The sequence below is a fragment of the Vigna unguiculata genome, chromosome 7 (genome assembly GCF_037176805.1).
Source record: "Vigna unguiculata cultivar grain cowpea cultivar isolate G323 ecotype 2 chromosome 7, ASM3717680v1, whole genome shotgun sequence".
Lineage (NCBI taxonomy): Eukaryota > Viridiplantae > Streptophyta > Magnoliopsida > Fabales > Fabaceae > Vigna > Vigna unguiculata.
The window spans coordinates 2,024,124-2,039,140 of NC_140798.1; the positions used below are offsets into that span (position 1 = coordinate 2,024,124).

Sequence of the window (15,017 nt, forward strand, 5' to 3'; positions counted from 1 at the left end):
TCTTAAAAATCTCAATTCAATCTATCCGAAAATATGTCAAGATTTATTGACTACATACATATAAGATTTTAATTGGACGGAGTTATTGTAATTCTATTTTATCTTTTAGACATGTTCGTAAAATTTTATAATTTTCTAATAAATACATCTATTTCTTACTTTAAATATTTTTAAAAATAGAAACTTAAAATGTATAATAAAATTTAATAACATTTATATTTAAAAGAACTAATTATGGTTATATTCTTTATAAGAAAAAATATCTATTATTATAGGTTCAGTGATATTCTAAAAAGAAAAGAAGTAAAAATAAGTCATGAAGATATCAACGGATATGAAAGTGAGAGAAAAAAAGAAAGAAAAGAAAATGCTATTTTGGTTAGAGAGGTAAACGCAGATAAGAAAAAAAAAAGCAGAATAGAATATTCACACGCAAACGCTTATTTCCGCCGGTGGATTTATTTCTTTCTTTCTTTCACTTAGATATTTTTACCTTCGTCTCATTTTCAGCGCACAAAACTTTTGTGTTTGGCAGGCAGCGTAGAAAACGTGAAGAGAAATTAGGAAATTTTTTTGATTCAACTCGGAAAACACCGAGAAAAATCTCCTTTTCTTTCACCGATATCCTCGCCAAGGTGCTATTCGAAACACAAAATCTCAATCCAACTTTTTTTCTTACCTCATTCGTTCAGGTTCGCTCCTTCTCCTTCTTCTTCTCTCATTCGATATCGATTTGCTCATTGTTTTCAGAAATCGTGTACTCTCGTTTTTCTTCTCGATCTGTTTGCTCGCGGATTAGTATTTTTTTTTTAAATTTTAGGAGCGTTTATCGATTTGAAACTGTTCGGTTTTTGGATAATTATTTGAGGATTTGTTGGTTTGCTTTGCTGGATTTCGTCTTCGTGATTTGAGGTTTTTTTATTTTGTTGATATTGAGTTTTCAGTTTGAGTTTTCTTACTGCGATCTCGTTTTTTTCTTGTTGATTGTGTGATTTGATAATTTTTTTTTTCGTTTGCTGTGTAGTTGATCGTGGTTGTGTGACGGAGCGTGCATAAGAGGATCGTGGATTGGGAAGCGTAGTTTTGTGTTTTGTTGTTTTTTTTTTTTTTGGTTTTGTTCTGTTCAGCATTTACTTGTTGCAAGAGCAAAGTCGCGATTTCTGCAACTATGAGAACTTCGTGGGCAGATTCTGCTGACAACTCAGCCATTGGTTCTGGCAATGGCAATTTCTCGGCTCATCCTCCCCGAGGTGCATACGTGCCTCCGCATCTTCGCAACAGGTCAATGTCGTCAGAGGCTCCTGCAGTGTCACACTCGCCGGCTCCTTTGCCGGTGAATGACCGGGGGAATCCTGGTGGTGCAGCTCCTCATCAGGGTGGTGGTGGTTACTTTAAAGCTGATCAAGGGCGGCAACAAGGATATGGTTCTGGTTATCAGACTGGTGGTGGCTGGAATGGTAGAGGGGCGGGGAGGGACCGTGGGAGGCGTGAGGTGAACCCTTTTGAGAATGATGAAGCTGATGATAAATCTGTGGAGCAAGAGGGCACTGGGATTAACTTTGAGGCTTATGATGATATCCCTGTGGAGACTAGTGGGGACAATGTGCCCCCGCCTGTGAATACATTTGCCGAAATAGATTTGGGCGAGGCATTGAATCATAATATACAGAGATGCAAGTATGTGAAACCAACCCCGGTTCAGAGGTATGCCATTCCAATTTCCCTTTCGGGGCGAGACTTGATGGCCTGTGCTCAGACCGGGTCAGGAAAGACAGCTGCCTTTTGCTTCCCTGTTATTAGTGGAATCATGAGGGAGCAATATGTTCAAAGGCCACGTGTGGCTAGAACTGCTTTTCCGCTGGCACTTATCCTCTCCCCCACACGGGAACTTTCATGTCAGGTGCTATTCTGATTTTAGATTCTGGTTTACACCGCTTTATTATGCATACCGGTATATCTATATCCTCAAAATCGAAAATGTCCTTATCTTGCAGATACACGATGAGGCCAAAAAGTTTTCGTACCAAACAGGTGTGAAAGTGGTGGTTGCTTATGGAGGAGCTCCAATCACCCAACAGGTTATTTTCATCCTTTGATGTCTTCAAATCACTCTAACGTATTTTAGTCTTATGATGCTCTGCTTCTATATATCTTTGTTTTGATTGTTTTATTTATCATCACTTTCTTAACATTGGGGTTTAGGCTGATGCATTCGATAATTATGTGTTGATTTTTCTTTTTAATGAAGAATATAACTTGTTAAGGAAAAAAACAACATTGCTTTTTTCTTTTTCAATGAGGAACATAACTTATTAAACAAAAAACATGCCTTTTTCTTTTTTTGTTTCTAGCAAGGACAAAGATGTGTTTAAATAATTGGGCTTGGTTCCTGTAATATAAGTATTACCAGCCTTTGACAAGAAAAATCCACCATTAATATTGTGTTGTATGGTTCAGTTACGGGAGCTTGAGAGAGGAGTTGATATTCTGGTGGCTACTCCAGGAAGATTGGTGGATTTGCTTGAGAGGGCTCGGGTGTCACTGCAGATGATAAGGTATTTGGCGCTTGATGAGGCAGATCGGATGCTGGACATGGGTTTTGAGCCTCAAATAAGAAAGATAGTTGAACAAATGGACATGCCTCCTCCGGGCATGAGACAGACACTGTTGTTTAGTGCCACATTTCCCAAAGAGATACAGGTATCTTGTGACTCGGATTCATATTTATAACTTAATTATGTTTTTGCATTGGGAACTCCACCCTCCTTCCCTCAAAAAAATTTCTCTACTGCTGTGCCTTTGTGAAATGAAAATAATTTGGGGAAGATGAATTTTTCATATTTTTCTTAAAGCTGGAAACACCTTTTATTTTGTTTGCTACTTCTTAAAGTGGGCGGGGGAGGAAGGAAAGGAGGGGAAGGGAGGGAGAGGGGCTGGTTTAGAACAAAGGAAAGGAGGGGAAAGTGTGAATAATGGTGGGTCCCACGTTATTGGCACGTAACATAATTGATTATGAAGTGAGCTAAAAAATAAAGGTTCTCATCTATTTCTTTCCATCCAAACAACATACCTTTTCACTCATTTCTCACTTATTTCTCTTTTCTTTTCTCTTCCACTCACTATTTCTTTCCCCTCTACGAAGGTTTAATAAAGATAACAAAACCATTTACTGTATATGTACATTTTTCTAGTATTTCTTTTCGTTTTTTACTGTTGGGATATATATAATTTTAAATGAGAAAAGTAAGTGTTTGAGCAACTGTCTGTTATGTAGACCCTTATGTTTCTATAACCATTCAGTTTTAAAATTTATATCATTGTAAGTGGAACTAGATTTGGTAAGGTGGAAGTGTTGATGCCTATAACCAAAGTGCATTTGTTTGGCAGAACCAGACAGTGAAACTGGTTTGTCACTGGGCGGCAATAAAATAATATTTGTAGAGGCAGTATGGTGGTTGCATCAGTAGTTTACTTGAACAATTGATGGTGGTATTAGTTTTTGGGAATTGTTGAGGGTGATGTTTTCTTGTTGTCAATTGTCACTGAGATACTTAAGTTTTGCTTACTAATAATTTGTGATGAGGCTAATGTCTTGTATATGTGATAAAAAAATCTATAAAGCTTGAGTTGTTGACAACCATGTAGCAATCAGCTAGGTGTAATTTTCTCTTAGCTACATGATAGAACAATGTAAGACTTTTGAAAATTGGGGTTTGAGATAACAAATTTTGCAATTTTCATTTGAATGCAGAGACTTGCATCAGATTTTCTTTCAAATTATGTGTTTCTGGCTGTTGGAAGAGTCGGTTCAAGTACTGATCTAATTGCTCAAAGAGTAGAATATGTGCTTGAGTCAGACAAGAGGAGCCATCTCATGGATCTTCTTCACGCTCAGAGGGAAAATGGAATTTGCGGCAAGGTAAATTTGTTGTCACCAGTACATATTGCTGCTCTTTTAGCCTTGTATTCGAGTATGACATGATTAGTTATTTTTTTGTTGGTGAAATTCACTATTTTTATACATTTGTGCTGCACTGAAACAACTGTTTCCATAAGAGTATGTGAATCTGAGTTGCTAATTTATCATATTCATAAAGGATTTTTGGGTTGTTTTTTGCAGCAAGGTCTGACATTAGTTTTTGTGGAAACGAAGAAAGGAGCTGATGCATTGGAACACTGCTTGTGTGTTAATGGATTTCCTGCAGCCAGCATTCATGGTGACAGAACACAACAAGTGAGTCTGTTTTCCTAATCCAGTTTATGTATAAAGTTTAAAGCATGCCAACATTTTTATTACGTTTTTTTTTTCTGTTTATTTTATGTTACACTTTTTCTTTAGTGGTAACCAGGGGATTGAATTGGTTTAGTTTAAATAGATGTAGTAACGAGAGTTTCACTTGTGTTATGAATTTCTACATTTCCTGATGTGACTAAGGGTGCTAACAAATATGAGCAGCTCAATTTTTATGAAAAAGAAAAATAAAGGATCAAATTTAAGACTTCCTGTCCAAGACTCCAATTTAATCCCTATTACCATAGAAAGAGGATTGACATCATGTATCTAATTTTTCTACAAACACAACAACAAAATCCATTTTAACCATCCTTGTATTGATGTGGTGATATTCTCATTAATTTTCTCATCATTTTGTGTTATTGGTCCAATATATTTATTTAAGCATAAAAATTTTGGTATAAAATTTTCTTTCATATTTACTCCAAAATTTTCTTTCATATTTACTTCCAAGTCAAATCTCTCTTTCCACTTACTAAAATTGCAATGCATATAGTGGTACTTGTACTGAAGTGAAAACCCTTTTTCTCTCCCTCCAAAGCTCATGTTTGAAGTTTATTGTTTCACTTGATTCTTCAATCACAGATATATCATTTGCAAAAAACGTAAAATTAGGGACAATCTTTTGGTTATCCCTCCCTAGTAAGTACATCTAAGAGTAGATTAAACAATTAAGGACTAATGCTAAGCCTTGATGTAATCTAATCTTCATAGAAAGTCCTTATTTTTGCCCATTGGAGTTCTCACACTAGCAGTTACCCCCTTGTACATGTCTTGTATTGGACGCATGTAAGCCATGCAAACACCTTTGTTTTTCAAAGTCTTCCACAATACTTCTCGTGGCACTCAATCATACTTAATTTTCCAGGTCAATAAATGAAAAACGTATGCAACCCTGCTTTGCTGCAGTATCTTCCTACCAATCCCTGTAAAAAAGAAATGGCTTTTTACATATACATTCTCAATTTTTTATCCCATTTCTGACATTATGATGCTTTACCCAATTCTTGGCATTATTGTACTCATATTGATTTAATGTACCCTCTTTTGTTGGACACTTTGATTCCACCATAAAGATCCCTTATCCGTTGGTCTGAAACGTTTTTGGTACTCCTGAAAATAAATGTGTACTAATGGTTGTGTATGCAGGAGAGAGAACTAGCATTGAGGTCGTTCAAGACTGGAAACACACCAATTCTAGTGGCAACTGATGTTGCAGCACGTGGTCTGGACATCCCTCGGGTAGCACATGTGGTAAATTTTGATCTTCCCAATGACATTGATGATTACGTGCACCGAATAGGAAGAACGGGACGAGCTGGTAAAATGGGATTAGCAACGGCCTTTTTCAATGAAAGTAATTTATCCTTGGCCAAACCATTGGCTGATCTGATGCAAGAGGCTAATCAAGAAGTTCCTGCCTGGCTCACCCGTTATGCGGCAAGGGCTGCTTACAGTGGTGGCAACAGAAACAGGAGGTCAGGGGGATCCCGTTTTGGTGGTCGTGATTTTAGGAGGGAGGGCTCATTTAATAAATCAACAGATTACTATAGTGGTGGAAATGGTGGCGGAGCAGCTGGGGGATATGGCAATTACGGTGGAGGAGGAGGGTATGGTCAAGGTGTGACAAGTGCTTGGGATTAGATTAGTGTCACAACACTAATTCATTCTCACTTTGATTGTATATAAATTTCAGACTTTAATGGTGAAAAGCTGTATCTTCTCAACCATGGTTAGGCAAATGAGGTGGGGGAAATGCATATGGAGAACACAAAATCTGTAAGCAACCCAAAAATTTCTGACTTGTTTGAGTCTGTATTGTAGAAGAAGAAGAAGAGGGAGAGAGGGTGTAAACAGATTGGATGGGGACGAAAGGACAGATTGGATGTGTTATGTATTTTTTTGTTAGGTCCTTAAGTCAGGATTTATCCCTAATTAGCATGCACATATTCTTGATTTCGTTATTCTATGCCTTTAATTACCTAATTTTTTCAATTTTTTTTTTCTCTGCTACTCACTGTACCCTTCTACCCTCCTATCACTAAGTAGTACACACTAACTAACAATTCTTCCTGGAAACCAAGTTACCCTTAAGTTGTGTTTAGTTTAATGGTTGTATACTACATCTTATGATATTAGTATATGCTGATTTTGTCAGCTCGTTAAAATTATATATTTTTCCTTAATATGAAATAACTAACCCAACTTTTTAGTGGTCAGAAAGCAAATCGTTATCATGCTTTATATCGCCTTTTATATCTTCTTTCTCATCTATTCACCCATTTGTATACATCAATCAAAAATAGAAGACGGTATTTTCTTGTTACTCTCCTTTTTATTTATTGTATGTGTCATAACCTTATATACTTCAGGTAGCAGTCGATTTTAGATTACTAAGTAGTCGAGATAAATTCCTGTGTTTTTAGTTTTTGAGGAGTCGTCCAATATTTACTTAATTGAACCGTAATGAGATCATTTTTTTAATCTCATTAATCCTTTAAAATAATTAAATAACTGTATTGTGATTATTATCTAATCTCAATAATCCTTTTTTATGTAAATCTCAATAATATAAAATATGTGTAAAAACATTTATACTACTTTATAATATAATTACTTAAATTACTTATTTAGAACATGCCATATGAATTCCCTCAAGAAATTTAAGGTACACTAACATTTAATATGTCATTGAATTTTTTCTTACTATTTTCTTAAATGTGAAAATTTTCAATTAAGTTTTTAATAATTTTTGCATTTTATTGAGTACTAAATAAATTTATACTTTTCAATTTATTATAGTTTTATACCTCTGAGCTAAGTAATTTTGTGTGAATAAATTATGTACAAATTATTTTTCTACTAGTAAATTTAAATTTTGTGAGAGATGAGTTAATAGTAGATGAGGAATGTAGTGATGAACTAATATCGCTAAAAATCATATTACGAAGTGAAGGTGTTTATGGTGAAAGACAATATTAACCATGATAAAGTAGAAGAAAAACAGGTGGAGAGTATGGTATTTATTAGTGTTGAACTGAATAATAAAAAAATGTAGTATTGAAACTGACTATTGTGACATAAGTGACAAAGATTATACAGTGATAATGATAATTATGTGAAAAATTACATAATGAGAATTAATCGATAAAGATGTTAAATATATATATATTCAAGGTTTAAGATAGAAGAATTGAATAAAGATTTTTAATTCAAAGTTGGGATGAATTTTATCTTATTGAATGGCAGATTAAATTAAAGCATAAGTAAAGTGAATAGAAATTCCTCTTGTAAGATTAAGACATGCAAACTCAAACATTGATGTGGTGGGATGTTTTGTAATAAAAGTTTATGGTTAAATGCGAGTCCAGATTGTTTATCTTTTTTTTTTGAGCATTAAAAATATAGGGTTTTAATATTTTAAATATTTTTTAATATATTTTAAAATATAAAAATTAATAATGGTCAGTATATTATGAAAATACAATAAAAAAATAGCAAAAGAAAAAGTACACAACAAAAAAATATAAATTCGTTAAGTGCCTATCAAAATTAACCCATTTATTAAATTTGAGTTTTACCTTCTCAAATAAAATATTCTTTCATTTGCAATAATATAAATGATTAAAAAAATTAAATTTTAACTTAATTTAATCATACAAAATTTAATCCTATAAAATTTAGGACATGGTTCAAAATTTAATCCTATAAAATTAAAGACATGATTCGAATTTATGAGTAATATGAGTAAGGTGTAAAATTATAAAAGTTAAATTTAGAATTTTATTGGTCGATGTATGTAGCTGCAAAAGATTAAAGTAAAAGCTTTAGGACCGTTTCTGCATTTATAAGAAAAACATCCTTTACTTGTGTATTAGGAACGAAACGTTTCGATTTGAAAAACCAGAAACAGGAACTTGAATTTTCGCGAATGGAGGAATATAACGCAGCAGAGACAGAATCGAAGGAGAATATTTGGTGCAGAGAAACAGTGCCAAAGGTTTTCAAACTTGTCTGCTGCACATTACCTCTTTCTAACACAGACCTCGTTTCGCTCCTTCTTGTATCGCCTTCACTTCACCGAACCCTTCTCTCTTGTCAACCCCTTTGGGAGGTATATACTTCTAAGCACTTCTCATTTTTTCATCAAATTATATTTTCATTTTCTTTTGTATCAATCTTTTTTTGATTTTCGGTTGTAATTAGTTTCTCAATTTGCGCGAGTTAAAGAATGCGGGGAATCGCCTTATAGCTGCCCTTTCTTTGGTTAGTATTTTTTCTTTTCTTTTTTGATTTATTTAACTTGTGTTTGGTTTGGGTTGAAGAATTTTTATTGTTCTTTTGTTCAATTACCTAAATGGTGAAGTAAGTTAACTATGTAATAATAAAAAAAAATGATCTTTTTTGACGCCGAAATACCTACTTGATAACATGCTTTAAGGGTAATCTGGTTATTGAAAAAATTAAACTTTTGTATTTGTAAAGTAATAGAGAGGAGGAAGGCCGAAAAAATGAGTGTCAAGTGAGTGCAAGAATTTGTTAAGGTGTCAAGATCAATAATACAAAGGCTTTATTTATTACCATTATGGTATAGTGTGTCTTCATTGTGAGAGTCAATAATAAACATTTTCTTTTGAACTTGCTGCTCCTTGATCCATATGTATGAAAAAATCGTATGTTATAGGTGATGAATTTTAAAAATGAAGGTTTTACTGTTTTTTAAAATTTGTTATTTTATGGCTCTTTGTTTGACATTTTGTGGTTATTTGGGTGGAATTGATGCATTCTTGTAGCCTAGATATCGCCATGTGAAGCAGATTAACCTTGAGTTTGCGAGAGATGTTGAAGACACGCATCTCATTCTTATTAAGGATAAGGTAACATATGCATTTTTTTTACTATTTTATACTTTTTTGTATGAGTTTTACCTTTGAATGTTAAGGATGGAAGTAGTCTGCTGGTTTAACCGAAATATCGTCATATAAATTTGTTACTCTGTTGTGTACAGCAAGATTGATTAGTATGGGAATGTTTGGTGATTTGATATGAGAAAACAAAAAGTGTCTGCATGCGGAGTGTCCACCAATCAATTTGCAAAATCCTGTATTCTATATTTTCTAACTTCACTACTGAATTTTGATTCAAACAGTTGCTAATATATTTGAAAATGGAAATTTTTTCTAACCTCACCAAGCTTGATAAAATTAAAGAGCATGAAGGATGAAACTAATATGGTACAGTCTAGTTTTAGTATTTCTTTCTCTTTTAAAATTTTGGTTATTATATCATGTTGAGATATCACATGTCCCAAATGTAATTTGTGTCATTGTGAATCTGTTGGATAATAAATAGAAAGACGATAGCATAAATTTACAGCTAATTCTAGTAATGGGAATGCAGATCATGGATTGAAGAAGTCTTGTCTGATTATCCTCTCATAATAATTTATACTTTGGCAGAAGCTGGGACATAATATCTTTGCTAATTAGATATTTATTGATAAAGAAAACAACATTAGTTGATAATCTTTGCACAAGTACTTTATGTAATAGAATATATGTCGTCTGCGTTTCTAACCAAATATTTTGAAGCATTTCTAGTGTTTTAATTCTCTTCAAAGCTTGGAGTCTTTAAATCTGAATGCCTGCCAAAAAATATCGGATACAGGAATTGAAGCAATAACCAGTTGTTGCCCCCAGCTCAAAAGCTTTTCGATCTACTGGAATATCAGGTGCTTTAAACTTTTCTTAATTTTTGATGTTTATGTTTGTAGTTGGCAATCTTTATTTGCATTCAAAAGTCAATCCTTATCCTTAGTACTGAAATACGAATTGCAGGGTATCTAACACAGGACTACAATATATAGTGAAGAACTGCAAACATATAGTTGACTTGAACATAAGTGGATGTAAGGTATGTCTTGGTTTTGTAATTAATTTATTCAGTGTTATTGATTTAGTATTGCATGAATGTACATTTACATGACGCATTCCTTCATTTTAAGTCTGTGGGTTGGTTTAAAAGTAATAAAGTTCTGAAAGACTAGCTTTGGAAGTTAAGATTGATTTAGGGCTTTGCAATCAAATCAAATTTAAGCCTTTGTTTGATTAGGGAGTGAAAAAGAAAGGAAATCAAGAGACATTGGGTGAAAACAAAGCTTCTTTGGACTAAGGAAATCACATGTCCCGTTGTCATTACTAATTATAAAACTTAAAATTAGCAATGCAGTCAATAACAAAATGTATGAAAAAACAAAGGCAAATTATAGTAATCCAAAGAGGTAAGATGGGTGTTCGATTTGATGTTAACCTTTATGCAATTATTATCCAACTTATCCTTTTATGGTCATTTGCACTCATAATACGCGCCGTGTCCATTACTCTGTTCTAATTTGCACTTTGCGTCAATTTTTCTACATACTCTGCATAGTTGGTATATATGCTTTCTCCATGTATGCATTTCAATGTAGAAAGGAAAAAGAGATGGATTATATGTAACTTGCTTATAGGCCTCAAACAAAGTGCCTGTAGGCTATAACTTAGTAGCTAATTCTTATTGTGAGCAAAGTACAGCTATCAATGTCTACAATATTCTAACAGTATTACTGAATATGCTTTAAGTGTCTGTTTGGATAAAATTTTCCAAAAGATATAATAGTAAATTAAAAAAAAATCAAATATTCTTTCTAAAAAAGATAAAATTATCTTATGCATGGGATAAAAATAAGATTTTAGAGAAGTTAATATCAGAGTTTCTACAAATTAGCTTATGCAAAAACTAATTTTAGCTTTTGAAGAAAATTATTTCACTGTTCTTACTTTTCTTGTCTAAGTGTTTATGAAAAGGTTTTTCCGAACAAACCCTTGTTCTCTTTGTTTTATCTCGAAAAGAAATGGTATTTAGTGCCTTAATGCAAATTCATATTTTTAGTCTATGATAAATTGAAAATTATCGATTGAGAGTTGGCACTTGTATCTTCTGATGTCTCAACAAAGCACTTTTTATGATAATTGCAGAATATTTCAGACCAAGGTGTTCAACTTGTTGCTGACAATTATCCAGAACTAGAGTCACTAAATTTGACAAGGTATCGCCAGTAAATTATAACAGATTTTGTAACATCTTGCATGCTATGAGATTATAAATACTATTTCCCAGATCATGGATCAGTAAGGTGATAGTTTGGGGTGGGAGGATTAGGATGATGCAAATGAACAGTGGGGTCAACTATACCTATCTTCTGATGCTTGTCTCATAATTTTGATGTTTAGGTGCGTCAAATTAACAGATGAAGGTTTGAAGAGTTTGTTGCAAAAATGTATTTTTCTTCAGAGTTTGAATCTCTATGCACTGTCAAGGTTGGCACTGAAACCTGACGCTGAATTCAAGTTGTGTTGCCCTGGAATTTCATTAATTCATGACTATTATTCAGTTTCACAGATGAAGCTTACAGGAACTTAGGTCTTCTATCACGTCTGAAGTTTTTGGATCTCTGTGGCGCCCAGGTAAAAAGTATTGGGTTTTTCTGCAGCTATCTCTGGGCAACCCCATCTAGTGCAGACTACTAATGGATACAATTTTGTCTTGCAGAATCTTTCAGATGAAGGACTCTCCTGTATTTCTAAGTGCAAGAACCTTGAATCCCTCAATCTGACATGGTAAATGAATCTTCAATCTGAACATCTATCTGTCATATTAAAGTAAAGCGCTCGTATTCATTATTTTGCACGATAGGTGCGTACGTGTGACTGATGAAGGGGTCATATCCATTGCAAAGGGTTGCACCTCTCTTCAGTTTCTAAGGTATATTAATTTGAGAAGTTTGTAGCACTTGAATATACAGTACTGGGTGGTGCACTCTTGACTTCTGAAATTTTTTGTGCTTGTCGTACTATGAACATAAATTCTTCTCATGATATATGGTAGGATAAGGGGTTTGAATGTTCATTTTTTTGTTTCAGTGAGGAGCATGACATTCATTTGTACATGACATTCACTTTTGCAACACTTGTACATGACATTCACTTTTGCAACATTTGTACATGACATTCACTTTTGGAACACTTGTGCATGACATTCACTTGCAACACTTGTACATGACATTCAAGTAATGATGAAATATTGTGTATAATAGCCTGAGTAGTTACGTTTAAATCCTGTGGCATGCAATGATGGTATACTTCTTTCATCGCATTTGAGCGCAAGACATTGGTTCAGCATACCACATTTCTCGAGTGGCCAAGCTTGTTTAAGGTAATTGAGACTAGGGATTGGGGTCACTAGCTTTATCTTATTGAAGTTGTCTATAAATCATAGCATATGAAGTAATGCATTGTCATCATGCATAGGTGTAGTAAGAGCAAGAGCTAAGAGAAGAGTACATTTCAGTCATGCAATCATCTTGAATTTTTTTAGGGCTAAATATGATTTTAGTCCCTAAATTTTGATGTGAGATTGAAATTTGTCCTTATCCGAAACTTTACTTTTGTCTCTAAACTTTAAAAATGAATAACTATAGTCTTTTTAATCCAATTATGTTAATTTTTTTTGACGTGTCAAACATGTTTCATTTGAGTAGTTTACACCATTTGACATGTTCTCACTTCAATGTCAATTGGGAAATGCATCTGACACAAATTTAACGTAGTTGGATTAAAATAACTATACCTATTCATTTTTAAAATATGACGATCAAAATATATAGTTTCAAACAGGACGAATTCCAATTTTGCGTCAAAGTTTAGAGACTAAACATATTTAACAATTTTTTTTATTAATCTTAACTATTGTATATGTTATATAGTGGAGATTTACTCCTTTCATAATATGATGTCACCTAATATGCTTTGTGTTATCCAAAAATCACTTCTCTTACTGATTTATTGAAAGGCATGTGTAGCTTGTTTGGAATAGTTGGTGTGACTGACAAAAGTCTGGAGGAACTCTCAAAGTCTTGTTCCAACAAAATTACGACCCTTGACGTGAATGGATGCATTGGCATCAAGGCAAATTCCTACCTCAACATAGCACTATTTCTATATAAAAGGAATGCTAGTAACACACTCTTTAACTCACTATTTCTAATATATATACTGAAGAAATTAAGAGAGACTTATAAAAAGTTGTTGATTTTCAATAAATTCTAACCAATAAATAGCTTGTTCGAAAGAGTGTATTGGTAGCATTCCTCTAGTGAAAAATTCCAATTATTAGCTGGACTGGTTTTTCTAATAGTTCCTTTATTCCCTTGCAGAAACGAAGCCGTGAAGACTTGCTACAATTGTTTCCCTATTTGAAATGCTTTAAAGTGCATAGCTAATGAGGTGGTTGAGAAAAGAAAATTTGGTGATAAAAACAGTCCTTTAACAATTAGGGCATATTAACCTTGAAATTTGCAAATTTAATCACAAATTTTTTCCTATTTCTTTCTTCATGTGGTGCCTTTTTTAGTTTACCAATTTATTGTAGTAAAATTATGTATTTTTGGGCGTTAGAAAACCGTGTGCAAGTAATTTTTGTTGATTTGAATGATTGTGTCTTATTTTACAGCTACAATTGTAACACAAGAAGCCCGAGTGTAAGCGAAAAACAAAATTGTGTATTGACCTATGAATTTCTAGTTAAGAAAATGACGAGGTTAAGAAAAAGGGTTTTTATTTGTAAATTAACCTATGAATTTTAACCGTTTTTTTAAAGTGTTTTATGTAGCTTTTCCTAAAATGAAAGTTGAGATTAATTTATGAAAGTTTGATTTATTTATTTTATAAGTATTTATAATGAAATCAAAGAAAAATCTTTGAATTTTTGAAAATGTAGTGGAATGATTGACTCCTTCCTTATCCTTTCTTTGGATGGTGTAATGGAATATGAGAAAATCTTTTGTTTGATGTTGTATTGGAAATTGATAAACTTTTGGAAAAGAAAGGAACAAAATTAACATGACAAAGTATATTTATATTGGATGAGATAGTAGGAATAAATATAAACTAATATAATTTCTTTTGTTAAGAATAATTTTATTTATTAATTATTATATTAAAATAAAAGTACACATAATTGATTATAGGTGATATATATCCCATTATGTATGTAAAACACTTTGAAATACTTGTTATTAAGCGTCAACGTAATTTTCTAATTAATTCTGACCAAACAAGAATCATGATTCAGACTATGTAGCCTATTGAACTTTCTCACTTTTGTTTTATTTTGTTTAGAATTTAAAAAAGAAAATGACATCAGTTTATGTCACGTTACTGTAAGTTCAGACGGTGTTAAAAAATTAATGTTGGGTGTTATTTATCACTTGCAACATAATTTGATTCAAAAATATTGAAGATAGAGTAATATTGAGTCGAACAACTATCAATCTCATCTTTAAGAAAATTGAGGGGATACATGTAAAGAAATTGCCCTATTAATTTAGCAAAAATGAAGAGATGAAGATGATATTTGATTTGCTTGTCAAATATGATACCAAATTTATGTCACCCATCATACAATAAATTAGAGTAAAATATTTGAAGCAAAAGGTTGAAAAGACTAATAAGATTTTTGGAAGAAAAAATGGATACACAATAATGACAAATTTATAGATTATTGGAAGAGGAAGAGAACTATACCAAAAACTAATCTTATTTCCTTGTTGAACATACTAAATGAAAGGATTTGATAAATCCTATACTTGATTTGCCACTTATTGATATTGAGATGTTGAACAAAA

General features: G+C 32.9%; 2 protein-coding genes across 7 annotated transcripts; both read left to right on the forward strand.

The window, feature by feature from the left end:
* Positions 1 to 421: 421 nt before the first annotated feature.
* On the forward strand, positions 422 to 6,289 carry LOC114191537 (DEAD-box ATP-dependent RNA helicase 37-like). The gene is made up of 7 exons (XM_028080760.2): positions 422 to 692; positions 1,025 to 1,900; positions 1,995 to 2,078; positions 2,458 to 2,700; positions 3,752 to 3,919; positions 4,121 to 4,234; positions 5,444 to 6,289. Exons 2-7 carry the CDS (start codon positions 1,169 to 1,171, stop codon positions 5,936 to 5,938), a joined length of 1,836 nt encoding a protein of 611 aa, XP_027936561.1. The 5' UTR covers positions 422 to 692; positions 1,025 to 1,168; the 3' UTR covers positions 5,939 to 6,289.
* A 1,843-nt stretch (positions 6,290 to 8,132) lies between these two features.
* On the forward strand, positions 8,133 to 13,822 carry LOC114190346 (RNI-like superfamily protein). 6 transcript variants are annotated; one of them, XR_003605790.2, is made up of 13 exons: positions 8,133 to 8,408; positions 8,501 to 8,560; positions 9,088 to 9,171; positions 9,895 to 10,025; positions 10,132 to 10,207; positions 11,311 to 11,381; positions 11,566 to 11,652; positions 11,727 to 11,799; positions 11,885 to 11,952; positions 12,029 to 12,097; positions 12,429 to 12,547; positions 13,184 to 13,299; positions 13,548 to 13,822. XR_003605790.2 is itself a non-coding variant. In XM_085675573.1 (12 exons), exons 1-12 carry the CDS (start codon positions 8,226 to 8,228, stop codon positions 13,611 to 13,613), a joined length of 1,104 nt encoding a protein of 367 aa, XP_085531699.1. In that variant the 5' UTR covers positions 8,134 to 8,225; the 3' UTR covers positions 13,614 to 13,822. The 6 variants fall into 6 exon arrangements, 3 of the variants coding, with proteins under 3 accessions (XP_085531699.1, XP_027934992.1, XP_027934991.1); XR_014996570.1 differs by lacking the exon at positions 12,429 to 12,547; XR_003605789.2 differs by lacking the exon at positions 13,548 to 13,822 and having other exon boundaries at positions 13,194 to 13,299.
* The last annotated feature ends 1,195 nt before the right edge of the window (positions 13,823 to 15,017 follow it).

Bases quoted from the DNA above. Each gene is read 5' to 3' on its own strand.
- LOC114191537 (XM_028080760.2), top strand. From the start codon at position 1,169: ATGAGAACTTCGTGGGCAGATTCTGCTGACAACTCAGCCATTGGTTCT. The intron at 2,079-2,457 runs GTTATTTTCATC...TGTATGGTTCAG, and splicing joins GAGCTCCAATCACCCAACAG to TTACGGGAGCTTGAGAGAGG. The intron at 3,920-4,120 runs GTAAATTTGTTG...TGTTTTTTGCAG, and splicing joins AAAATGGAATTTGCGGCAAG to CAAGGTCTGACATTAGTTTT.
- LOC114190346 (XM_085675573.1), top strand. From the start codon at position 8,226: ATGGAGGAATATAACGCAGCAGAGACAGAATCGAAGGAGAATATTTGG. The intron at 8,561-9,087 runs GTTAGTATTTTT...GCATTCTTGTAG, and splicing joins TTATAGCTGCCCTTTCTTTG to CCTAGATATCGCCATGTGAA. The intron at 11,800-11,854 runs GTAAAAAGTATT...CATCTAGTGCAG, and splicing joins TGGATCTCTGTGGCGCCCAG to ACTACTAATGGATACAATTT.